Source organism: Lactuca virosa, chromosome 5, assembly GCF_052849685.1.
Source record: "Lactuca virosa cultivar CGN04683 chromosome 5, Lactuca_virosa_CGN04683_v6, whole genome shotgun sequence".
Lineage (NCBI taxonomy): Eukaryota > Viridiplantae > Streptophyta > Magnoliopsida > Asterales > Asteraceae > Lactuca > Lactuca virosa.
Window position 1 is genome coordinate 198163272 of NC_136430.1, and position 27021 is coordinate 198190292.

The 27021-nt window shown below is 34.3% G+C and overlaps 2 protein-coding genes across 3 annotated transcripts; both read left to right on the forward strand.

Moving 5' to 3' along the window:
- Positions 1 to 16415: 16415 nt before the first annotated feature.
- LOC145112217 (putative protein phosphatase 2C 43) lies at positions 16416 to 16985 on the forward strand. The gene has a single exon (XM_079048414.1). The coding sequence runs from the start codon at positions 16416 to 16418 to the stop codon at positions 16983 to 16985; it is 570 nt and encodes a 189-aa protein (XP_078904540.1).
- A 764-nt stretch (positions 16986 to 17749) lies between these two features.
- Positions 17750 to 21036, forward strand: LOC145117678 (uncharacterized protein At1g32220, chloroplastic-like). 2 transcript variants are annotated; one of them, XM_079053982.1, is made up of 10 exons: positions 17750 to 17886; positions 18367 to 18493; positions 18903 to 18991; positions 19443 to 19498; positions 19611 to 19666; positions 19819 to 19912; positions 20020 to 20099; positions 20232 to 20274; positions 20395 to 20486; positions 20599 to 21036. In XM_079053982.1, the coding sequence occupies exons 1-10, from the start codon at positions 17843 to 17845 to the stop codon at positions 20776 to 20778; spliced, it is 861 nt and encodes a 286-aa protein (XP_078910108.1). In that variant the 5' UTR covers positions 17750 to 17842; the 3' UTR covers positions 20779 to 21036. The 2 variants fall into 2 exon arrangements, with proteins under 2 accessions (XP_078910108.1, XP_078910109.1); XM_079053983.1 differs by having other exon boundaries at positions 17775 to 17886; positions 18373 to 18493.
- Positions 21037 to 27021: the final 5985 nt, after the last annotated feature.

Below are 27021 nucleotides of genomic sequence, written 5' to 3' on the forward strand. Positions count from 1 at the left end.
TCCCTTCCAAATCAACTTAACATTTCTTACAATAAGAAATTCCAACGTCGTCATTTGATAGGGGATTGCTTGATCCTTACCATACCAATTTCATGTGCTACGAAGAGACCCTTCGCCTTAACCGACCGACTAACGAAACCCTCCCAATCTATAAACGACAAATCCGACACAAATCTCCAAATTGCCCCATATATCCGGACTCAGGAGTACCTATGAAAGCGGTACCACGCTATTTCCTAGCCCACAATAGAAATAGAAAACAAGAAGTAAAAGACATCAAGGATATCCCAGAGGTTTATACCTTTCACGAGGTATTCCTAGAAGTTCTTTCGGAAATACCACCCATGTGTCAAGTTGAGTCCAGAATCGACTCGACTCTTGGAGCCATTCCCGTAGCCAAACCCCCAATACCACTTAGCACCAACATAAATACATAAATTGTCCGGTCGATGGAACGACCTAATAAGTAAGGAAATTATCAGAGCAAGCCTCTAACCTCAGAGAGCACCCATCTGACTCATAAAGAGGAAGGGTGATTTGTCCATAGGACCATTCACTACCAAGAGCCAAACAAACCCATCGCCAAGGGTCAGTATCCCCTATCCCGAACCGACGATCCATTCAACCAACTTCAAGGAACAAGCTAAAGTCGGCACACCTAAGATTTATAAGGCCAAGTACACCGCACGCAACCTTAACCTTGGTGACAATAGTGCTATCCTTGAGGTTTAGAGACACTACCTCTAGGGCATCAAGTACACAAACTTCATTAGACCATTCGAGATCCTTGCCAGGATCGGTCTAATGATTCACAAACTTTGATTGCCACAAGAACTCAGCAACATACATCCCACATTCCACATGTCCAACCATAAGAAGTGTTTGACTGCCGAAACTCTTGTAGTCCCACTCAACGAAACTTAGGTAAACGAGAACCTACACCCTCAAAAGGGAACATGCGGGGATCATGGGCAGGGAAACCAAAAGAGCAAAGTCAAATACCAATAGCAAAGGTCCGCTGGAACACCAGGCAAGGAAAAATTCCCCAAGGAATGAAGAGACCAGACGAAACAAAGATACCCGCAACTTTTCTCCTAGTTGCAAGAGCCTCCCAAGATGCTAATTTCGGGACGAAATTCCCTCTAACGGGGGGATGATGTGACAAGCCGAAAGATTTGGATCAAGTAAGGTCTAAATTGTAACCCTATTACAATAAAACCTTGAAAACCAAACGGGCATAAGTATATGTATATAGGTATATATACTTTGGAAAGCATATATACGACAACCTCTTGAAGGTAAACAAGTTTTAACAAAGCAAGAATAGTCAAATAGTTGTATAAGTGTATATATATGAGTATACGCATACTTTAAAAAGCATGTTGCAAGTAAACACTTAAAGCGCAAGTAATGCCAAATGGTTGGAACATAAATCATGGAATTAAAACATTATTGTATAATATTTGGCCTAAGTACCCCACCCTTTTAGATTTCGGTTTGCTTAGGACCACTTAGGCCGAAATCACATTCCTATAACACTTTAAGACCGAAATCACAACCTGGAATACACCAAAACCGAAAACACCAAGGATCCAAAGCACAAGGACCGAAATCACCCTTATTGGGCCATCCCCTTGGCCTAAATCACCATTCTAATACCTTTCTAAGTTTATTTTGATCTAGGGAAAGAATCTGATAAAATAAGTTGACTTTGTGATGAGATGCTTCAACAGTTTCCATGTAGATTAATACCCATCAAACTTCCAAGCCTTTATCCCTCCTCAGTTATCAAAGTAAATATCACATCAACTCTACCTCTTATTATATGGATGAGATTATCTTCACAACCCCACCATTTCACCAGTTTGCTCCCTTATTACTTTCTTCTTCTCTCAAGAATTCCTTCCAAGTTTCAAAAGATCTAAGCTCCAAGTTCATCCTTAGATTTTTGAGTAAGTATTTTCATAATCCCCTAGTGTTTATAACATAATTATGCTAGTTTCAAATCATTCACACATATTACTATGTGTTAAAGCCTTAGGATATCAACAACACCAAGAAGTTCATCAAACCATTAAAGTGCTTAGACTTGAAGATCTTCACACCATCTTCTCAATCAACCCACAAATCCACTCAAGGTGAGTTCATACCCCCATATTTTCAAGATTTTTCATGGTTTAAGGGGGGGGGGGGGGAATACAAGTAAAACTTTGTTTATCCCACAAATATTTACATGTTTTCATCTTTATGTTAAAGATAAGATATTATTTGCATACGTTATGGTTTATACTAGTTTTTGGTATAACTATTTGTGATATACATATTGTTAAAACAAACATAATCTTTGTTATAAAATCATAAGAAAAGTTATGATTTGTAAAACTACATGGTTTTTGGAAACTTTTCCTAAAAGATAGCTTTTCTACCAAAAATGATTACATTATGGTCATTTACTAAATTGGTGGGTTTTAACCCTAAAATATTATGTTTTGATATTTTATTACTAATCAAAAATACACTTTCATATTTATATAAATGATTACATAAATAGTTTCAAACAAACAAGATAAACTATAATTGGTATAGTTTGGAAGTCACCAACCACACCTTCATTTTAGAAGATACATATAATTGTTCAAAGATATACTCATTTCATTTTACAAGAAAAATGAGTCATAGTTCACGTAAATCAGTTAATGCTCTTGTGATACATTCTCTTCACTGTACCTACCTAACGTACACCTTAAGTCTTGCATTACAACCAGAGTTTCCTAGAGGGAGAGTGAGACCGTTGTGTATAGATCTATACGGGATTGACAACCCCACACCTCAGTTGTTCGCTACAGTTAGACCGACAAGTCTAGGGTGACAAATGTCTACCAATTCCAACGCCTAAAGAACGTCGTTCAGGCATATCAGTTATATTAAGCATGGTTATAATAACTCACATAGGGATTAACGATACTATCTCGGTTTACGGGAATCTTACACTTCATTAGTTTTATAAAAATATATAACTACATACTATTGTTCAGTACAACAATACTTATACATTTTTCGTCTTAGGGTTTAAGACTAAAGTATAAATTTAAGAAAATATTGGATTTTCTGGAAACATAGAATATCATTTTACAAGGAAAGGATTGCATACAAATACAATTATAGTATACTACTTTCTAGTACGGTTCAACTTACATTTCTGTTAGGACCATTATTGTTCACTCTATGATTTCTTAATGTATACGTTGGGGTTATATAAAATGAGGATCTGATAGGAAGTCGAATGTGTGATTTCCGCTTTACTTCCTGTTACTTGTTTGGTTGTGGGCTTAGGGCAGAATCACTCATTTGACTATCCGTTCGATCTTAATTATATATAACTTGTATACACTAAGTGATCATAGAAGGAACCAGTAATGGTTACACTACTTACATGAATTTCATACTTCGCATTACAACTTTTAAGCATAAGAAAACTTGTACATTTTTGGTCTTAAGGTCTAAGACTACATTTCATTTACAAAAGAAAATATCGGATTTTTTAGAGTTATACATAGATTCAGTTTACACAAAAACGTTACAATTCCTTCTCACACAAAAATGCTTATGAACTCACCAACTTAATTGTTGACACTTTTCAAAACCACTTGTATTCTCAATGAATCAGTAGACAGGTATTCACCACACCTTGAGGCCCGGCGTCGCTGCATTATGTTTTCTACTTTTGTTATTAACTTTTGAGCAAAACAAAGTTGTAAACGATGTAAACTTGTATTATCAATGTATGAATGTTTGGGTTGCTATGTGTCATTAATATTCAATCGTTATGATACTGTACATGAAGTCACTCCATCAGCCCCCAGACTTTTCCGCATTCCTGGTTTGGGGGTGTGACAGATTGGTATCAAAGCATTGTTTATAGTGAACTAGTATATCAACCCATAACTTCCTTTTGCGAAGATAGATTTAGACGTTCTTTTATATGCACACTCTTGATTTTGCGATTACTATGGCTTTCGTCAAGACTATTTATCCTAAATAGTCTTCTATCAAAGATGGTTATTATGTGACGGTTCGTTTATACTATAAGGTGAAAATGGGGTGTTACACCAGACCTGTACCGATTTACAAGAATAATTCCAGTTATCAGATCCTTTGATAGTGAAATTTCGATCTAGTTTTTGTAACGGTTTTGTCCGGCCGGTTTCAGGTATTGGACCAGAATTTTAAAAGCCTCACTACATTGTAATCTATGAAAATTTTAAAAGATGCATATCTCATTCCTCTGAATTCATATTGACATGAGATATTTTTCAGCATGTAGTTTAGAGTTTGTACTTAAGTTTAGACTGTAATTCATCATTTTTGGTTAAATATTAAATGAGTTACGACCACCCCCCCCCCCCCCCCGAAGTCGGGATATCAAAGCTGAAGCATTCAGCTTCTATTTGTGTTTTTTAATCTATAACATTTTTGAAAGATGCATATCTATTCATTTTAAGTCAGATTGACATTGGAACTTTTTCAGCATCTAATTTAGAGTTTGTACTTGAGTTTAAGTTATAATTTCATTGTTTTTTGTTCCAACAGTTATGTTTCAGGCATGCAGGCCCAACCCAACGGGTCGAACCTAATGGGACCATCCGAGTATCATCTAAATGTTGGATTAAGTGTCTAAGCCCATAACTATTATTGGTATGTACTTGACCCGAGAGTAGCATGGTCCATTTGGGTTGCATGGCACCGGAACAATCTGAAGGATAGAAAATTGAGAAGAGGTTATTTATGGTTTATTAATATATTATAAGTTCTAATATATTAATATGAAATCATATTATTTAATTAGTATTGATTAAGAATTAATTTGGAATTAATTTTGTGATCAAGAGAGACTAATTAAATATATGGGGATTGATTATGTAAATAATTATTCTTATAATGTGGGCTTATGATCCATAGTTCCTTATGTTGGGCTTAACCCATGTCGTGACCCATGAATGATCCATGGAGGTTTAAACCCATGGAGCATGAGGAATACGGAAGGTCATGCACATTAGGGTTTGCATGGTGTAACCCTAATTAAGCCACACTATATAAGAACCCCTCTAGCTCATGAAATTGGCACTTAAGTGGCTACACAAGAGGGCAAGCCGATTTTATAAGTGCAAGTAACCTCCTCTCAAGTTCCTCCGTTGTTGGTGGTGTTGTGTGATTCCATTTGAGGTGCAACACTTGGGGCACTAAGTTCTTAAAGGTCCAAGGTTTCAACTACACTAAAAGGTATGTCATCTAACTTGTATTTCATGTTGTTTATACTCCATTGTATGCTAGTTAGGATGATGCTTTGGTATATTGAATGTATGCATGTATAATAGAGAAAACATATATCCAAAGCATCTAGGATTACATGTACACCATAGGAGTGTTAGAATGCTCAAAACCCAACAGTGGTATCAGAGCCTAGGGTTGTTTTCAATTATACTTGATGCTACTTGTTGTTTAAGCTTAAAAAATCGATTATCTAGCTGTTCTGGACAGTAGACTCGCCAAGTCCACTGGGGGACTTGCCGAGTCCAAGCACAATTATGACCAACTAGCCGAGTTTTTTCTTGCACTCAACGAGTTGATGCTCCAGAATGCAGATTTTCGAGTTTTTTTTGGCTAGAATTGGACTAGGATCATTACCCTAAGCTGTTTTTGAACTTATACATCTGTTTTTGATGTAGTAATGATCATGCTTATCCAATTTATAAGATAATTGTCAAAGTTTCATGTTTTGTATTAGTTTATATGATTATACTAATTACATGAAATTTGTTTGATATGAATTACCTTGTTCATATGAGTTTAATCTAGATCATAGATATTATTTGACATGCTTGTTAGTTTATTTGATGATCTTAATGGCCTTTAATGTACTCCATAACTTGTCCTCAAGTTATGGAAAATGAAAAGTTTTTCTTTTAAAAAAGACTTCATTAAACTCATAGGTTATGGTCATGAAGAGTTTTTCCATAAATGTTTTTATGAACTCCATAACTTTTCCTCAAGTTATGGATTTCCAGGAGTCTTTTCATTAAAGCCTATATTAAACTCATATGTTATGGATTCCAAAGGTTTATGAATAGTTCAAAACTTTCCCTCAAGTTTTCGAATTTGTAAATGTAGAGTCTTCTTTTGACACATTTAGTTCCAAACCCTAGAATTTTAAAAGTTTAAAATTCAACCCTTATACTATTATAATATTATATGTTTAATATTTATATATATGTAAAAGAGTAAAGTAAGTCTTACCGTTAGTATGTCTTATTCACGAAGCCGGTCTATAAGAGGGGTATAAGGTTACTGCCTATAAAATGGCAGTTTAATGGGTGTCCATTCTCACCCACCGCTTCCTTGACTAGTGGAGGGTCGTTAGCCGAACGGGTAGGATAGGATTCTAATTCTCCCTTCATTAAAAGTATAATGATAAATATAAAGTAACTAAACACTTATAAATTCCCAAATCGTAGTTACTTAGGAAAATGTGAATATGTTGCTAACCCATGAAATTACACTTTGCACCTTGTTAAGTTGTTAGTGGAGCGTGTGTGGTTAATCGGCACACTAATCTGGACTGACATTGCGTGGCAAAGGGTAGCTTGATGTTAATCATAGATCAATGGAGCGTTTGTGGTTAACCGACATATTGATTAGGTGGTTGTAACATTGGGTGTACCAAGCTAATTTGCATGGTTATTGACACCTTGTTTGTGATCCTCGGCATCCCAGTCACAAACTTGAAGGGCACAATAGAGATTTAAACATGCCATTAAAACTTTCAAAGAATCTCAAAGGATATAGGAATTTCAATTCACTTAAAACCTAAGATTCTTTTTCGTTTTTCATGATGGAAATTGGTAAATCGTCATTTACCTACCTTCAAATATTTTGGAATTGGATTACGGCATCCCTCTTCCAAATTGTAAAATATTGTGTTGGGTCCTAGCCTTAATATTTCATTTGGGTGTATATTAAGGACTTAAATCAACTAACTTGAATTTCTCCCATTCTAGATGTCTAGTTCATACAACTATGGTCTTCCCAAATCTTTTGGAACAAGCTTTCCTCTTGAAGATGATGTCCCGCGGTTGGATCGTGGAAGTCATATTTCACTTCCTCCACCTCCTCCAATAATTCTCCCTAACCCACAAGTTCAAAGACTTGAAAAATTCAAGGTCACTTAATCCCTACTTGCAATGAAACATCAAGATGGAAGGCATGTGTGTACTCACGTCTTGGAGATGAAATCACAAATTGACAAGCTGAGAGTATTGGGTGTCGTTGTCTCGAGGAAGTTGGCGGTTGACTGGGTTCTTCAATCACTTCCCGAGTCATATAGTGAGTTCATTAAGGACTACTATGTGACAGACCATGACATGACCCTTATTGATCTTACCTATTTGCTTGTTGTTGCTGAATCAGCAATGATTTGGCGCACTGGAAAAGAAAATTTGATTGGAAGATCTACTCCTCAAACTACCATAGACATTGACAATGGAAACATTGGAAATCCAGAAAAGATTTCTCTTTCCAAGGGAAAGAGAAAGTCTAAGTCTGATATTGTCACGTGTACCATTCCCAAAGAGTCTATATGTTTCTATTGCCAAGAGAAGGGGCATTGGTTGCGAAGCTGCCCTAACTACCTGAAAGATCTAAGAAAAGGTAGAATCGAAAAGTTTGACTCTAATTCAGGTAAGTCTACTGTCTAACTCTATTAAGTTCCTAATTGTTGATTCTTAATACATGATGTGACAAGGTTGCATTTTGATGTTTTGTAGGATCATGCAAAGGGAAGGAAGCTTAAAGGAAGAGTATGTTGAATCTGATCGCGAAGATCGATTTCAATCGTATGGTTCGAAGATCGGATTTTTGAGCTTCTGCTTAGGAGTTATTATAGATTGCTAGGAAATATGTAATAACATAGTTTTCATTTGTAATTGCATTGTAAGGAAAAGTTTTTTCCGCATTTTATAAATAAATAAAATTTTGTTTTATTTTTATTATATCTCCTTGCAATGACATTTGTGAAAATTGATGTTTGTATGTTTCTATGTTAGCAATATGAAATTGATTCTTTCGTTTGTGGTAGTGTCGAGTGTTTGCCAAATAAGGAAAGATTCTCATCACCAAGTCTCAATTGGATAGAAACTTGAAATCATGCAAGTTGTATTGTATGATGAATGAGAATTTTCATCTTTGGTAAATTAAGATTAATTCCTTGTTCACATGTATATGTGAATCAAGTGAAGGACTAGGGGATCGGGTACACTGGGTGTGCGCTGGTCAAGGTCCACCACAAAGATCGATAAGACTATTCGTCATGATTTACTAAAGTTTAGTAAACATGGTTATGCTTACAAGTTTAAGTATAATTCTGAAACATTGGAAAAGGTTCAATGTATGGCAGAACGAATGAGAAGAATCAAATTAGGCAGAAAGATAAAAGTTTCTCCAATCTGAAAAGACGGGAGAGTACTTTAGTATCTTGTTTTATGATCATCTTAATGTTTATGGAAAAACCATATCACAATTGATCCTCTAAAGACATCTTAGTGCATTTGTATGGCTAAGAAGAGGAATCGTGAATTGTTGAAATAGTTTAAAACAAAAAGACGAGTCATACTTTGTTCCAAAACAAGTCTTAGAGTCATACTCTAATATTGTAACTTTGAGTGACATAATCTTAAGAAGGGTTTAAAACACTTATCAAATGTAGAGTAAAAGTTTTCTACTCTTGTACATTTGAAATTGGTAAGTTGTGATGTTTTGGATAAAACAAAGACCAACTAAGGCCAATTGTGTGAAGTGTTTGTCTTGATAAGAATCCGCACTAACTCTTGAATATTTGTTTTGTCAAGGAATGATTCATGACAAGAGAATCTTATATGTCAAGAGGGCAGTGGGAGTCTTAAAGATCTTGACAAGTTTTAGGAACTAATCAAGAATAAACCTAATGTTAAACACTAGCACACGACTTGAGGTTTGTAACCTATCGTGTTGACATATTCTTGTTTTTGTGCCCATTCCAGTTAAAGTTGACTATGCATGTGAGTTTTATGAGTTCTCAATTATTTGCATAACAACTAGGAAGCAATGGTAGGCCCTTATGCTGCCAAGTGGCAAGAAATTAAGATTGAACAAGTTCAATCCATATGAGTTTGGATTTGTCACTAACCATGTCTTGTGATTATGGTCATGACAAATTCACATGGATAGGAACACATACACCATAAAATCAAAGTGTCATAAGGTTTCTCTCCGATTCATGAAAATGATTGTGAGGAAATGCTTTCACTAAGTAGATTTTAAGGAGATGGAAATTGTGATATTTGCATTCTCAAATTTGATTATGATTAGGGCATCCCTCTTTATAATTCGAAGTGTGAGAAATGGCAAAGGTCTAAACATTTCAGACTTATGGCTGTAAGTTCTAAAATTGTTAAGACTCACATGTGAGCTGTCTAAGGAAAGGTGTATGATTTTGAGAAGCCTAGATAAAGTATTATCGAAGCTTCTCGTATCAGAACTCTGAACTTTAGTAATGAAAGTCAATAAGTATTGATTTCTAGAAGTCCAGCCGATTTCTGAATACATGTCAAAGCTAGTGGGAGCATAAGTGTTATGCTAATAATTATTATGGTAAGTGTTGCAAGTTAGCAATGTTAATTATAGAAAACAAAGCTTTCAATTCGCAAAGTTGCAGGGTTTGAAAAGTTGTTTTGCTATTATTAAGGGAGAGGAATTTATACTTCATTTCAAATCTAAAATCTTAGATTGTGAGATTTTAATCAAATTTAGTCAAATATATATGAATGTTATGTTAGAATGGTTCAACATAAGGAACTCTTATATATGGAAATGTTAATTGCGTTCTCAAATTTGATTATGATTACGGTATCCCTCTTCATAATCAAAATTATGAGAACATGGCAAATAGAAATACTATAGCAAAAGACTGATTAAGTATCATGTCTTTATGTTAGAAATTATGAATCGTATCCCATATGCTTCGGGTATAGGATCGATTCATATGTTATAATATTCTCGTGTTCTAATTTTCCGAATGCCTAGGGCGTTTAGAGGGAAAAAGGAATAGAACCGGATATGACTAAAGTGGTTAAACAACTGTTAAGGACAATCTAAGGTTCGCCAAAGATTGGTCACTTAAAGACAGTTGGAAGTATAGTAAAGGTTGAACCATATTGACATTATTATGAATAGACAGGAGTCTATTAATAATGAGCAGTCGTATGGCAAATATGGAATGTGTCCATATTGGGAGTTGAAGAATAGACGAAAAAGTTAGAAACTTTTATGCAAGAAGGATGTTCAAATGAATGTACTGTGAATTTGAGACTTCATTTCCATGGAATTGTCTTGTAACAATCTCCAAAGGAATATTTGGTAATATCATTGGTCAAGTCTCTGTGACTTTTTTCACCTAGACATTACAAAACAATCTTTGCATGATAGTTTAGAATCTAACACTTTCTAGCAGTGACAAGAATTTGGAATTCTTACACTTGCAATAAGGATTTGGAATTTTGAAATAAGCATCACTGAAATGTTTTTCAATTGATCTATTTCACAAAGTAAGGACCATAGACAAACATATGTGCATGACATAACTATTGTTTAGACAAACATAGTGTGCATGCTTGGAGCATGGCATAACTATTGTTTTAATTCAAGTATTGAGTTGATTATTCGAAACATCATACAATGAATAATGAGTAATCAATATGACTCAAAATTGTTTGGGCCATATAGGATTAGCATTATTCTTATGTTTCACTTTCCATGTTTTGACTTCCCGAATAACTAGGTTATTCAAACCATCCACAGTCGATCATACTTTAGAAGTAGGTATTGAGGCAAGACTGTCATGAATGGGTCTGTAGTTTGTCTAGGACAAGGTGGATGCAGTGTTCATGAGTACTCCTGGAATAAGATTCGAGTATTGGATTCAACCCACGCTCATTTGAATCACTTCATGGATTTTATCACGAGTGATAATGAGACGATAAGATCTTATATTCTTGAAACCAAGACGTGTGAGTTGTAGTTGCAAGTCGGTTGCACATTGACATATGTAAACGCACCAGTAACTTGGTGCTATAAAACATATCGTTGTGTGTAATTCGATGAGTAAGTACAAGCGAGCATTTGGGTCGAAGTTTATCCGTTCCTTTTATCCCATGTGGATAAAAGCGATATTTATGGGCCCCTCGATGATTTAGTGATGGCACCAGGCCTGGACTGATTTGATTTGTTCAATTAGTCGGTCGTCATAAATCGGAAATCGAGAAACAACAGATGGACAGAGAGAATGATTATAATCCATGTCGTAGTCCATATGATATCAAGAATGGAGGAATATATGATCCCTTATCTAATGGACGCGTCATTGACTAGGTCAGAGTTCGACAGTGGCTTTTAAGAGCTACGATTGCTAGTCGGGTTGGAGTCATGCTTACAATAATAGTTATTAGACTTATCCAAGTGGGAGACTGTTGGATTAGGTGTCTAAGCTCATAACTATTATTGGTATGTACTTAACCCGAGAGTAGCATGGTCCATTTGGGTTGCATGGCATCGGAACAATCTGAAGGATGGATAATTGAGAAGAGGTTATTTATGGTTTATTAATATATTATAAGTTCTAATATATTAATATGAAATCATATTATTTAATTAGTATTGATCAAGAATTAATTTGGAATTAATTTTGTGATCAAAAGAGACTAATTAAATATATGGGGATTGATTATGTAAATCATTCATTCTTATAATGTGGGCTTATGATCCATAGTTCCTTATGTTGGGCTTAACCCATGGATGATCCATGGAGGTTTAAACCCATGGAGCATGAGGAATATGGAAGGTCATGCACATTAGGGTTTGCATGGTGTAACCCTAATTGAGCCACACTATATAAGAACCCCTCTAGCTCATGAAATCGACACTTAAGTGGTTAGACAAGAGGGCAAGACGATTTTATGAGTGCAAGTAACCTCCTCTCAAGTTCCTCCGTTGTTGGTGGTGTTGTGTGATTCCATTTGAGGTGCAACACTTGGGGCACTAAGTTCTTAAAGGTCCAAGGTTTCAACTACACTAAAAGGTATGTCATCTAACTTGTATTTCATGTTGTTTATACTCCATTGTATGCTAGTTAGGATGATGCTTTGGAATATTTAATGTATGCATGTATAATAAAGAAAACATAGATCCAAAGCATCTAGGGTTGCATGTACACCATAGGAGTGTTAGAATGCTCAAAATCAAACACTAAACGGGTACAACCCAAAAACATATAAGTAGGCCAAACCCAACAATATACAAGCATTTATGACACCCAGTTTCCTACAGTATAGTGAGAAAACTCACCTGAACAGTTACTCAAATAACTATCAGTGAACCAACTTATGATCCAAGTGGCAAGCAACACGCCAAACATGTATTAACCTATAATGTTATTATCGATCAATAACTATGGAAATTTGATAACTAGTATATAGATCCTTCACCAATCCCATAAAAAATGAAATGACTATTAAATAAGGGTTGGATAGTCAATATAGTCGATAAGCAGGATCATTTCAGCGTATAGCCTTTCTGAAATCTAACAAGCAGGCCAACGTGTCTATCATAAACACTGCTCTCATAAGTAGATAAATCAGTATAATAATTAAGATTAATGATTAATCTAATTCACCATCATGGTCCCACCTTTGTCTCTATATATAGGGATGGAAAAAATCCCCATACCTGATGGGGAGCCCGAAACTCACACCTAATTTGTCTGGGGAATCCCCAAGTTGATCGGGAATGGAGAATCCCTAAAAATGTGGGGATGAGGATGGGATGGGACAATCCTTAGTTCCCGACACTGAACCTTGCCCCACTAGATATTAATATATAAAATAAAACAAAACATATATTTGTAGTAAAACTTATAATACCTAAAATTTGATCCAAATAGCTCAACTAATTAGTAATTACTTGGTTGGAATTATATTTTTTCTTATTTGTTTATGTAATTTAACCTCATGTATAATTTTTTCTCCTTGTTTTATCTATTGTTACTTCAAATATCGCTTTCATAATTTTTTTCTACTTGATTTTTCTTGTATGTATTTAAATTTGGTAGAAAATTTGTTTATAGTTTTTTTTATGCAATTTATGAATATTTTTATGGTTTGTAAAATTTTAATCTTATGTTGTTAAAATTGAAATTTAGAGTTTTTGTTTACTTAAATTTTTTTATATTAAAATAGAAAAAAATCCCTGATTCCCTTTTGGGGGTGGGGATAATGATTTATTTATATTTCCATTGGAGATGAGGATTGTAATGATGATTCGTGGATTGGATTGGGGTCCCCGCTATTCTCGGACCCAATTTTCATCTCTATCCATATATCACAAATCAATATACTTTTGTAATTAGAAAAAAATAACTATAAACAAATCCATTCTATTTTTTCACATATTTTCCATTAATCTTCGGTGGCTAATATTATTTTCAATTATATGCTTATTATTTTCCAGGGTGTTCTTATGTGGTATTAAAGTACCAAAATAATCATGTAAAGTGAAAAAAGTATCTTCACAAACAATAATTGTATGCTTACCAAGCATACTTTCTCTTCTAGATGGATTCTCATTCTTTTTATCGTTGGCATCCCCTCTATTTGTTTATGTTTTTAAGGGTGAGCACAAAAACCGAAAAATCGAACCAAAACCAAATTAACCGAATTAACCAAACCGTAATAACCGAACCAGTTTTATAACCGATGGTTCATTTTGTGTTTTTTATTAACCAATAAGTAGCGGTTTGGTATTGGTTTTATTGGATAACCGACCCATTATTAACCAAACGGATAGATTTATATCTAATTATATATAAATTATAAATTATATTGTTAATTTGATTAAGCCCAAGCCCAATTAAATATTGAAAAAAAAATCCATTAACCCTGAAAATGTTGATCATCCAATTACGCACACCACATCCCTAATCGGCTAATCGCATTGAGATTTGAGACTTGCCGTCTTGCCGAATATATCTATCAAGATTTGAGAGTTGCCGAATATGTGTATCAATTACTCAATTAACGTGATCACAGCGAGAAAGAAACAAAGACCAAAAGCTCTGCAAGACTTCAAGGCAAGTTGTTTTTCACTTTATAATCTAACATTTTGAACTTTTGATGTAGGTTGAAAGTTTTTTAATGCATTTTTTCTTTTTTGCTTTATTTGACTGTTTTTGACTCCTTGTGACTGACTAAATGTATTTTATTGAATGTTTTCTCAAACTCATATATGTTTTGTGTGGTCTTGTTTGCCATTATAAATATGCACACAAACAACTCAATTGTAATGATCATGTAAATTACTGAAAAATAATCAAATCTTAGATTGAATTTTTTGAAGGTAAGTTGCCATTATGATTTTTTTTTTCTGTGTGTTAAGTTGATTGCACCGTTACAAAACCAAAGATAATGAGATTTAAAAACAGAGTTGAAGTGGTAACAAAGGTAAGTGTTATATTCATTTTTATGCAATCTACTCTCTTTTTGTATCATTGCACTTTCAACTTTTATATCATTTTCCATTAACCATAACCAATATTATCCATACCCATTGGCTACAAAAATAAATTAACCGATTGTAATGGTTATGGTTCGGTCTTGGTTATAAGCCTATAACCGAATCAAACCGTCTCATACACACCCCTATATGTTTTGGTGGCGAGATAGAAATCAATTCAGCCGAATGTCGTGTATGTAACTCTTATTTAGTAGCCTAATGACATGTACACGTGATATACCACATAGCCACCACACTTTTCAAGTATACGACTAGGAAATTTCAATATTGAATGCATACATAATGTCTATCTCTTGGCTCAAACTAGTTTAACCCACTAGATACCAAACACAATGTTGTGTATTGTAAACATACCGATAAGTTGCTTTCCTTTTAACAAAGGGTAGATTTTAGGAAAAATGGGTAATCTAACCATAATTAAATATGTATTTAAAGAAAATAATAAAAAATATATATATTTTTGGTAAAAATAACCACCAATTCCGAAATGGACATTCAGACTTAGAAAAAAAAAATTGACAAAAAAGTACATTTCGGTCCATTCTAAAATCCGGACCAACATTCCAGATTCTAGAATCCGGACCAACATTCCAGATTCTAGACTGAAATAAGAGTTCAAAAAAAAAAGTCAAGAATTTCAAGAACAAATCTGAAATCTAATGTATAATTCCAGAATTTTCAGAAAAAAAATGATTTTTATTTAAATTTAACAAAAAGTTAAACAAACATAGTAAATATGAACTATATATGATATGACGACAAAAAAAAATCAGACATTTAATTGAAAAAAAAAATTTCGAAATGGATATTTCATACGTAAAAAAAGAGATTTATTTGGACAAAAAATTAAAAAAAATAAAACAAAAAATAATTCCAAAATCTAAAGATAAAACCGAAATTGGACATTCTGAGTAAATGGTTAATTTTTCAAACATTAAAAAAATTGGTTATTTTTTAAAAAAGGCTCATTGATTATTTATTCAATTTTCCTAAATTTAAATATACTTAATTAATGACAAAACTTTAAAAATGGTCCTTGTGGTTTTCGAAAATCTGAAGTTTAGTCCCTAATTTATAAAAACCTCACAAATGGTCCCTGTGGTTTCAAAGCTTTTAACAAATGGTCATTTTTGCTAATTCCGTTAACATTTAGCCGTTAAGTGAAGGAAATTTATGTCATTTCACAACCACAGTGACCATTTATGAAGTTTTGTCTTAATTTTTTTTTTTAAAAAGAAAAATAAATATAATTATTTAATATTAAAGGGCCCCACCCTCTCTCTCTCTCTCTCTCTCTCTCTCTCTCTCTCTCTCTCTCTCTCTCTCTCTCTCTCTCCCCCCCCCCCCAACAACCCCACCCTTATTCCCTTCTTCCCCACTCCACCCCTTTCTTTCTGTTTTGCTCTCTTACATTCACTGGAAAAGCACCTGCAACCCAAAATAAAAAGGGAAAATTCAATCCCCGTTATCATATAACTTCACCTCTTCCACATTCGTCTGTAATTTATGATCTTCATTATTGCATCATCGTAACCATATTTGTTTGAAGTTTGTTGATTCTACAGTACTTCTCGGATCTTATCATTGCATATTTGTGAATAAATTTGCTCGACTGAATGTATAATATGGTGCAACAGGGCAATGTTTTGGTTCTGTCATTTCATCGAACACTTTATGTGCATAGAGTCTGATAATTTATTATGAATGAATGCACAATGATTCATCCATACCTTGGTTTATGAAATCCAACAGATAACAGAGGCATGTGCAGGGATGAATGTATTGAGGAAATTAACAAACAAGCGCTTAGAAATGTGGTTGTTGAAACTGAGAAAAGATTCAACTATTTTGCGCGTGAAGCACTGAAACACATACCTAACATCTATTCAGTTGGTTCTTGTTGTCGGGTTGGGATCATATGGAATAAGAAATTGTTCATTGCTAATTTGGGTGATTCCAGAGCTGTTTTAGGGCGTGCGAATCCACGAAATTTAAGCAAAGTCATCGCCCAGCCGCTTACAAATGATCATAATGCGAGCATGATGGAAGTGAGACGAGACCTGCAACTCGATCATCCAGAGGACCTCAACATTCTCGAGCGGTTGTTTCTCTCTCTTGGAGAACTGTTTGGACTCTTTAATTGGAGTGAGTCCGGAGATGTCGTGGAGGCTAGAAGCGCGGGGATGGAGGAGAGAGCTAAAGCTTCCCATAAAGCTTTTGACGATCCCTTTTCATTGCTTTTGTCTTCTTTGGCACCAAAACAGATGCGCCCCCCCCCCCCCCCCAATGACGGGACTGCTATGGTGGTCGTCGATGGCATTGTGGAGGGTTAGGAGATGTTACGGCTTCCAACGGTGATAAGGAGGTCGTCGGACCTCCTACGTGGGTTTCAGATTCTAACTCGAAGATGGTGGAGTTGAAGCCTTTGTGTGCATCTCGATTTAGCTGGATTTGGGTGAAAATGGGAGGAGGAGGGTAGGTTCTAGTGTTTCACTGTATATATGAGAGAGAGAGAGAGAGAGGGTGGGGCCCTTTAATATTAAATAATTATATTTATTTATTTCTTTATTTTTTAAATTAAGGCAAAACTTCATAAATGGTCCCTGTGGTTGTGAAATGATAGAAATGCCCTTCACTTAACGGATTTGTTAACGGAGTTAGCGAAAAGAACCATTTGTTAAAAGTTTTGAAACCACAGGGACCGTGTGTGAGGTTTTTATAAATTAGAGACTAAACTTCATATTTTCGAAGACCACAGGGACCATTTTTAAAGTTTTGTCCTTAATTAATTCTTCATTTTAAACAACGGTTCCATTACAATTACAAATATTATTATTTCACCTAGGATTATAATTATGGATCTCCTTTCGGGCGTGTACCCTAAAATCGATTGAATCTTGAACTATTACCAAAATAATAATAATAATAATAATAATAATAATAATAATAAGTTCATTTCATGAAACTGCAAATTGAGGGACAAATGTGTAACTTTGGGCTTTTCGCCTATTTTAGGTTGGTGTCTACTATAGGCAGAAATTAGTCCACGTGTATAGTATACGTGTCAGCATCTTTTGCTTGCCATCTGGCTTCTCTTTTCCTTCATTGTCCCCTCTTCGAAACAATCAGACTCCAGTTACTTCTTGATTCTCTGAATTCGTCCATCGAAAGCAACACTGATACGATTATTATGTCTCGTTTAATTCATTCCAGACTATCGCTCTCCAGATTATCGTAAGTTTTCAATCTTTATTTGCCCCGTTTCCCCCCAGTAATTCGTCAAACATGAAGCCCGAAATGAGCCCCTATCAAACAGATCAAATGGGTTTTCCTCTTTTCACCAGAGTCTAAAAACTCACTCTTTCTTTTTAATCAGGGTAGTAATTTATCGAGTTTATCTATAGTTTTGGATATGGGTTTAGATTTTTATAAGTGTAAAAGAAACCACATCCCTTGTAAATCGAGTGGGTTTCTTTTTCCCTCTTTTTGGTGTAATTACGGTGAATGTAGACTACGAAGGTAAATTTCTTGTAATCAAAGTCGCGTTTAGTGAAAACTAAAGGTAGTTTATGTTAATCGTTCCCTTTAGCATTCTCAATTTTGAGAAATGGACTTTAATTGTGTGATGAAAAGGGATTATTAGGAGTTTTAATTCATTCGTTCGTCGATTATTTTGACTCACATTATTCTGAATTGCTTGATTTGTATGTAAAGCTGTAGCAATACATGGGGTTCAATCGGAAGAGGAAGATATTTGTCAACGGAATCTAATAAGATCGATGAACCACTTAAAGTAGAGGATGCTGAGACAATAAATACTCCACCACCTGCTTCAGAAAAGGTTCTTTTAGGTTATATTACCTTTGTTTTTGTGAGACTATTTTTATATATTTCTTCATAAAGGGTGATAAGATTACAATACCCAATCTAAACAAGGATATTTAATGTCCAAATAGCACATAGTTTACAATGAGTTTGAACACTTGTGAAATATCTAAACACATCTGAAGAAATCGTTACTATTACTATCTTTTCATAATTACTTTAGGGCACATAAGTAACATTGTAATGGAACTCTTCCAAAAAAGGGAATGCTTCATTATTTAGGTATCTGATCTTGTTAGCAACTTGTGAGAGAAGTTCTTTACTTTTGAGATGTATAGTGAATAGAGTCTTGCCATATTGCATATGTATAGATGTATGTATGTATATGTATTAAGATATTTATTTGTAATGTTCTTTTGAACCAGGTACTTGTGTTGGGTGGAAATGGGTTTGTTGGGTCCCACATATGCAAAGAAGCATTGGACCGAGGCTTGTCAGTTGCAAGCCTTAGCAGGTATGTTTAGTTCACTTAATATGTGTTCATTGATTCCATTTATGATTTCTTTTTTACTTAATTCACTTAATCCAGACAAATATACAAGGGTGTTTCTTTTTCAGTTAACATATATAGGGCTTAATGTGTAAAGTGAAAGGATGAAGGATTATCTATTAAGAAAGAAGGGTAAAATAGTCATTTACTCTTATTCAGACAGTTCATTCAGTCCAAAAAAGAAACCGCATCACTTACTCCATACAAAACTTCATTTATCCATATAATAGTTAATGTAAAGAAAAGGCCCTTAGATTTTGATACATTTGTCCCAGTTTCTTTGAATTGATATTTGTGGATTAAGATATAAACTAGAAAGCATTTTACTTTGAAATGATCTCATAGAAGACAATTTACAATAACAAATTGGTGAAATTAGTATTGAAATTAGATGTTGATTAACTTTCTTTTGTAGATCTGGCAAGCCCTCTATCAAAGATCCATGGGCAAACAAAGTGAGTTGGCATCAAGGTATTTTGTTCATGACACATGATTCACTTTTTATTTTAATGGAAAATTATGGAAAATATAAATATACTTGCCATCTGTATGTATTCATATCTTTTGCTTGATGTGATTGTAGGTGACTTGCTATCTGGTGATTCATGGAAGGAAGCACTCAATGAAGTCACTTCTGTTGTATGTATTGTCTTCTTAGTTCTTCTTCTTCATAAAGCTCCTTTATTAATATTGTCAAAAACTAGGGCACATTTTACATGTGTAGTTTATCATTGGCTAATTTGTGTTGTAAATTATCATACAAATTTTAAAATTCGGTTTAAATCATTCAGATATCTTGTGTTGGTGGTTTTGGTTCCAACACCTTCATGTACAAGATCAATGGAACTGCAAACATAAATGCTGTTAGAGCTGCAGCTGAAAAAGGTTTAAACTAAATCCATTTTGTGCCTTTATTTAACTTACTTTTTTTTATATGGTTACCAATCCATTAATTTAATTGTAATTTTATAACTGGTTATTATTATCTACAGGGATTAAAAGATTTGTCTACATATCTGCTTCTGACTTTGGTGTGATTAATTACTTGCTACAAGGATATTATGAGGGAAAGGTAATTCTTTTTTCAGGGTAAATTATGGAACTGAAAGGAAAATATAAACAAGGGCAAATTTGGAAAAAAAAAATATATTATTGTTCCAGTTTCGATTATTCACCTATTCACCTACACATTTCTATAATGCAGAGAGCTACTGAAACAGAGTTGCTAACAAAGTTTCCATATGGACGTGAGTATCATATAATATATGATATATGATATATCGCCTTTTTTTTTATGACAATAACTTTTTAATTTTTTATTTTATTTTTGTATGTATTATGACAATAACTTTTTAAAATTTTTTTAGATGTGATTTTGAGGCCTGGTTTCATTTATGGGACACGTAGAGTTGGCAACATGAAGTTGCCTCTTGGAGTAATCGGTTCTCCACTTGAGATGGTAAGTATGTTTTAGAAGGAATGGAATGCTTGATTCCGATGGAATGAACCATTCCATTCCTTCCCTGATTCCATCGACCAATAACCCTCGATAATAACTTATGTTACCGCAGGTTCTACAATATGCAAAGTCACTAAACCAGATTCCAGTCATTGGTCCATTGCTAACTCCACCTGTGGATGTTAAAGCTGTAGCAAAAGTTGCTGTTAGAGGGGCTATTGATCCTGTATTCCCTCCTGGAATTGTTGATGTCTATGGAATAAGACGTTATAGCCAACAAAAAGCTTTTTAAATTAACCGGATCTTTTTCCACATCAAGTTATTGATAGAGAGATCAGAATATTACTTCATAGAGGTTAATAAAATAGATGAAATGATGAATGTCTTGCATTGTTTTAAACATGGGTAATTCGGGTTATTATTAAAATTGTGTCTTTGGTCTTTTTTATATGTAAAAGAAAGGGGATATGCATATGCCATGCTTTGGGAGTTGCCACTAACCAATAAAGTGTCATTATCATGTTCAATCAACATATTATTCTTTAAGTAACGATGATTTAAAGTTGAGTCCAATCACGATCATTGACACCTTTTGCTTTTGTTCTTCCATTGAGGAAAAGACAGAGGTCCACACTTGTGGAATTTATAGTACATGAAGTTGACTGTTAGTTACATTTTGAATTATAGAAGTTAAGGTATATCGAAATGGAGTTCAAACATTATCTTTTACATCAAATTACACTATATTTTGGGGGCGTTTTGGATTGCTTACTTAAAATAATTGAAGTTTTTTTTTTTTTTTTTTTTTTAAATGGTTATTAGTTTACCCGGTGTAAAAATGAGATTTTAGAAAAAAAAATGTTTGGATTAACTAACCTACTTGTGCATGTAAAATGACCAAAGACATCCTGCATGTAAAATGACCAAAGACATCCTGCATATTATTAAAATATAACTTATCGAAAAGTGCTTATTAATAGTATCATATCGCAATAAGCAGATTTCTTTGTGCGATCGAACACTTTAAATAAGCAATCTCAAACATTTTTACCATTAAAAAATATGTTAGGTATATTGCAAAACACCTCTTAGCCTTAAAAAAATATAAAAGGTCTATTCCAAATAGGAGAATGGTCTTGTCAAAGTAAACATGAGGAGAGAAGATTATTTTATAGATGTATAGGTCAAGGAATCAGTATCTACGATGAGAGTATATTGTATAGACAGGTAGCCATGTGAAGGGATTAGACCCAGAAGTGAGGTGGGGTGGGCATGGAATAGAATGGTATGAATGATATTATTTATGGAGCGAAACATACATTTAGATTTACCGTTCTGTTGGGGTTGGGATGTGTGAGGACATGAAAATCAAAACTGAATATCATATGTTGAAAAAAGGAGGTGAAATTGGGAGTTATTGTATTCACGACCAATGTTACATCGAAAGGACTGAATGTTACACCCGAATTGGTTTGGAACATAATAAGCATGCAATTGTTTGAATTTTGTAAAAACATCATATTAATGTTGAAAAACATACACCCGCAAGAAATGCGTAAAATAATCTAAAAGAATAACATAATGTTTGAAGTTATTATGACTGAAAATAGAAGATGTCCAAACATCAAAATGTATAATATCAAATGGAAAAGAAATAGTAGACTTAGAGATATGAAACAGAAGCATAATAGATGTGTCTAGTTTACAAGTTTTACAAACAAAACAAAACTTTTCATTTGAAGATGCTCGCATTGAGCTATTTTAAATAATCTTTATAATAATAATTTTTAATATTTTCAGAGTTTTTAATTTGCAGAAAATGGTTCCAAAGTTTTAAGCATCAAAATAGTTGATAAAATTCAGAGTTTAAATGCGGAATACAAACATAACTTCCAAAATTAGTTTGAAAAACATCATGTGAGAGTGTAACGTTGACATAAAAGCATTGGCTCAAAATGAAAGTAATATCATCGTTACAATCACCAAAGTCTTCTAAATTCCTTAGACTTTAAATTTATTTATACTTCTAACCGCCGCTATTAACTTGTAAAAATATTTCAACTTACTGGATTAAGCTTTAGTAGAGCCTAATGAGTACAAATCTCATGTGTTATACATTATAAAAATTCGACAAAATTGCAAAATTGGTCCTTGTGGTTTCACAAAAATTGTGGATAGGGTCCAAAAATTTTCCGGCTTACATAGAAAGTCTAAAATCAAGAATTTTCGGTGGTTTTAGTCCCAAAATTAAGAATTCCCTTGGTTTTGGCTCTGGAAAAATTGAAAGGACGATTTTGCCCTTTTAATTTCTTTTTTCCATTTTTTTATATTTATTTTAACATTTTTTTAATTTAAAAATAAGAAATAAAAAATAAATGAAATCAGTCAACCCCATCCCCTTCTCTCTTTGACTTTTCGTTTCTCTCTTTGACTTTTTCTCTCTTTCATGTTTTTTTTTCTCTTTCTTCTTGAACCAACAAACTACAAGAAATAACACACACACACACACACACATCTCTCGACACCTATAACTCAAACACAATTCTCTCTTGATCTCCTTCCCCTTATCTTTATCCCAACTTGAAAATTGAAACCTAAGAACTTATCTCTCCAACGAAACCCACACACATAGATAATCGATCTCTAAAAAAACCCATCTGTATGAATCGATTTTCAATCCATGTGTATGAACGATCGTGGTAGTGTTTTGGCTCAATCAAATCGTCGGTGGTGTTACAACACTTCAAACAGTTACAAATGATAGAAAGAGAGAAGAAGGTTAGCAAAATAAAATCCTTGAAGGGAAAGAAATGACAACGGTTCAAGGAGAGGTTTTTTACCGGATATCACAACTGCACGGAGGCTGCTAGTACCCTAGTTACGCCCAAAACTGGGTACAAATTGGCATCGGAGCTTAGAAGGGCAGGGGGTTTTTTGTGAAGACGGTTGAGGACAAGCTTCAGGCAGCGGATTAGGCGTTGAAGAGACAAATACAACATTCCATGAATAGAGGAATGGATTGGTTAGCGTTGGTTTCAGATGATTCTGATTGTTGGATATGTTGAGAAGGGCTAGAGCTTCAAATTTAGGGATGGTGGTTGTTGGTGATTGGGATAGAGCATTGGGGAGGTAAGCTACTTTGTGGGTTCCATGAAATAGGGTCAAGAATAAGGAGATTACAAAGAGGATTTGGTACTCAGAACCAGAAGTGATTTCATATGAATTTGTATGTTCAAATCCCTTTCTAGTTTTTGATTCATAGCAGGAGGTTCAAGTAGTTTCTATAACACTCGCGTTTCTCGTCAGACATTATTTATAAAAGATGTATTTATGTTGGTCAACAATCGTAATCTTTTATGAATCAATGAAAGAGAATTATTTGTATCCTCCTCCTTTTCCCCAAGCTTTTTCCATTTCAGCTTCTTTTCAGCAACCACCTTCTCCTCCTCCCCAAGCTTGATTCTTTTCAGCTCCTTTGATGCATTATCAGATAACTTTCTATCTAGAAATATATCTTGCACAAGATGATTAGTAAACTCACAGCAGTCCACGGGTAAAGGAATGCTGGTACCCAAAAAGTTAACATAATGATTATCAGTTGGAGTTTCAGCATCATTTATTATAAAGCTAACCACATCCCCATCAAACTATATTGAAAGTGTGCCATTAAAAACATCTATTTTAGTTTTAGCAGTTTTCATGAATGACCTTCATAAAATGATTGAGTTTTTATCAAAAACATCAACATTGCCCATGTCCAATATGTAAAAATCAGCGGGAGAAATTAATTCATTCACTTGGACAAGAACATCCTCCAATAAACCTTTTGGGTGTACTATCAAGTGATTAGCCAATTGAATGATAGTCCCGGTCTTTAATAAAGATCCTAATTTTAATTTTTCAAAACCAAAAAGGGAAGGACATTGACTGAAACATTAGTCAAGCATGGCTTTTGAAAATTTTAGGCTTCCCAATTTACAAGGAATCGAGAAAATTCTTGGATCCTTGCACTTTGGGGGTAAGCCTTTTTTCAAAATAGTAGAAATATTTTCACTAGCTTTTATTATTTTATTAGTTTTCAGTTTTTTCTTTGAAACACATAATTCCTTTTAAAACTTAGCATAGCGAGGAATCTGTTTAATAACATCAAGTAACGAAATATTTACCTCCACCTTACAAAAGGTGTCCATGAGTTCCTTTTCCTCTTGCTCTTGCTTCGTGCTCTTCAGTGCGATGGGAACGGTGGGATTGGCTTGTGCTCCTTCAGAATTGGCTTGGTTTGATTGGGATTCTCTTTTTGTTCCGCATTTTCAGCTTCTTTCTTACCCAAAACTTCTTCAGCTTCTTTTTCCAGCCTGCTCTTCTACTTCAGATTTGCTTGGTCCTTCATAAATCTTCCTACTTCTCAAGGAAATCACGCTCATATTATGCTTTGGATTGTGTTCAGTTTACGTTTGTAATTTCATTTGAGACTCCAGTCGACCCACAGAAGTGGCAAGTTCAGACATCTACTGCTCCAGATTTTTAATGTTTGCTTTGGTTTCGTTCTGGAACGTGTGAGTTCTGGTAGCAAAACTTTTAACAATATCTTTTAATGCCAACATGGAGCTGCCAGATTGCTGATTTGAAGGATGCTAAAAATTTTGATTCCTAAAATTGCTGTTGATTTTGAAAAATTTGTTGTTGCTGAAATCCAGGTGGGTGCTGAAATTGATGTCTTTGCTGAAAATTACTATTCTGCTAATAATTTGGAGGCTGATTAAAATTTTTATGTTGTTGGTATCCTGCGACAGCTTTCACTAGAGCAACATCTTCTTGCTTTAGTGAAAACATATTGGTAGGATGGTCAGTCTTCAGGCATATTCCACACTATTTTTTTCGCAACTATGACTCTATTTTCTTTTGTCAGCAGTAAAACAACTTTTTTCAGTTCAAAAAATATGAGCTTCTAAATGAGAAGAATTTATTTATTTAACTCATATTAGCTGATCAGCGTACCACTCATCTTCGTTCCAGGAATTCTTCGACTTAATGGCAAGTTCTTATATCAGCTTCCAGATTTCTGTTGGTGTCATGTCGCTTAAAATTCTGCCACCTTAAGGATTTATCATCCGTCTTTTCATAGGTGTAAGACCTTGACAAAAACAATTATAGAGTTGGTAATCGCTGATTTCGTGTTGTGGGCACCGAACAAGTAGCTTTTTAAAGCGCTCCCAATACGTATTCAAAGATTCTCTTCTTCCTTGTTTGATACCAAGGATCTCACGAAGAAGGCTTGAAACTCGTGTTTCAAGAAAATATCTTTCTAAGAATAATTTCGCGAGTACAGTCCACATGGTTATCGACCCAGATGGGAGCTCTTACATCCATTCTCTTGCTGAGTCTTGAAGTGAAAAGGAGAATGTCATTAGCTTTATTTGGTCTTCTGTTATGGCGTGTGGCTTCATTCATAAACAAACCATATGAAATTCCTTGAGGAATTTATATGGGTCTTCATTTTCGAGGCCTCTGAACATGGGAAGGAGGTGAATCAACCCATATTTTAGCTCAAAATTTTAGGATTTAGGAAATGTGATGTAGAGAGGTTGCTGAGTAACCTCTTGGGTGGCACACTGTCTGAGAGTTTTCTCTTCGCCCTCTCTGTCACTCATGGATGATTTGTCAGAATCGGTTTTAGAAGAGTTCGTGGTTTCAGATTTTTCGGAAGGTGGTGGGTAATATTTTTTAAATAGGCTGTGAGAAGGTGAAGATAGTGGTACTTTTGGGAATAGTGAAAAATAGGGTTTAGGTTCGTTCCACAAGGGATTGCCTTGTGGTGTGGTGATTTCTAGCGGCAGAGAGGATGATGGATTTGAGGAACCCATTTATTTCTTTTTAAGTTTTGTCTGCTTCTTCAGCTTCCTCGCGATTTCTTCAATTTCTGGATTGAAGACTAGAGGTGTACCTTACAAAAAGATCATGACATAAAATAGTTAGCAGCACCGTGTCCATGACAACGACGCCAATTTGATAAGACGATGTCGTGGACATCCTAAACAAATAAAAATCACTGCTTGAATGCACTTAAGGATATCACAAGGAAGCAGATTCGAATCCACAGAGACACAACCTAAGGGTCAATGTCTCTTTGCGTAAGACACATTCTAGTCATAAAACAAAAAATTGTAAAAAATGGGATTTTTGAATATTAACTAAAACTAAAATAGCAATGAAAAAAACTAAATAAAATTTAGTAATAAAAACGAATTTAGTTCTGTTGTGACTTTCCTAATCATGCAATCAACACAAACCTAGTTATTCAAAATGTGTTCTATCTAAGCTGGTACTGAGAAAAGCCAACAAGCTCTAGTATATTCTCTTTTACCTAGTTAATTAACTAAAACATCATAATTTTTTACTAATTTAATTAAACAAGCTCTTAATCAAAATCAGAAAAGTAGCATTATGAACTGTGTAAAATTCCCAGCAATATTCGATACTTCTCACAAGCTCGGAAGCATAAGAATATGAAATTTTAGTTTATATAAGAATTAAA

Coding starts and splice junctions, on each gene's coding strand:
- LOC145117678 (XM_079053982.1), top strand. CDS start 17,843: ATGTCTCGTTTAATTCATTCCAGACTATCGCTCTCCAGATTATC. Junction 19,667..19,818: donor TCAATGAAGTCACTTCTGTT/GTATGTATTGTC, acceptor TAAATCATTCAG/ATATCTTGTGTTGGTGGTTT. Junction 19,913..20,019: donor TAGAGCTGCAGCTGAAAAAG/GTTTAAACTAAA, acceptor TATTATCTACAG/GGATTAAAAGATTTGTCTAC.
- LOC145112217 (XM_079048414.1), top strand. CDS start 16,416: ATGTGCAGGGATGAATGTATTGAGGAAATTAACAAACAAGCGCTTAGA.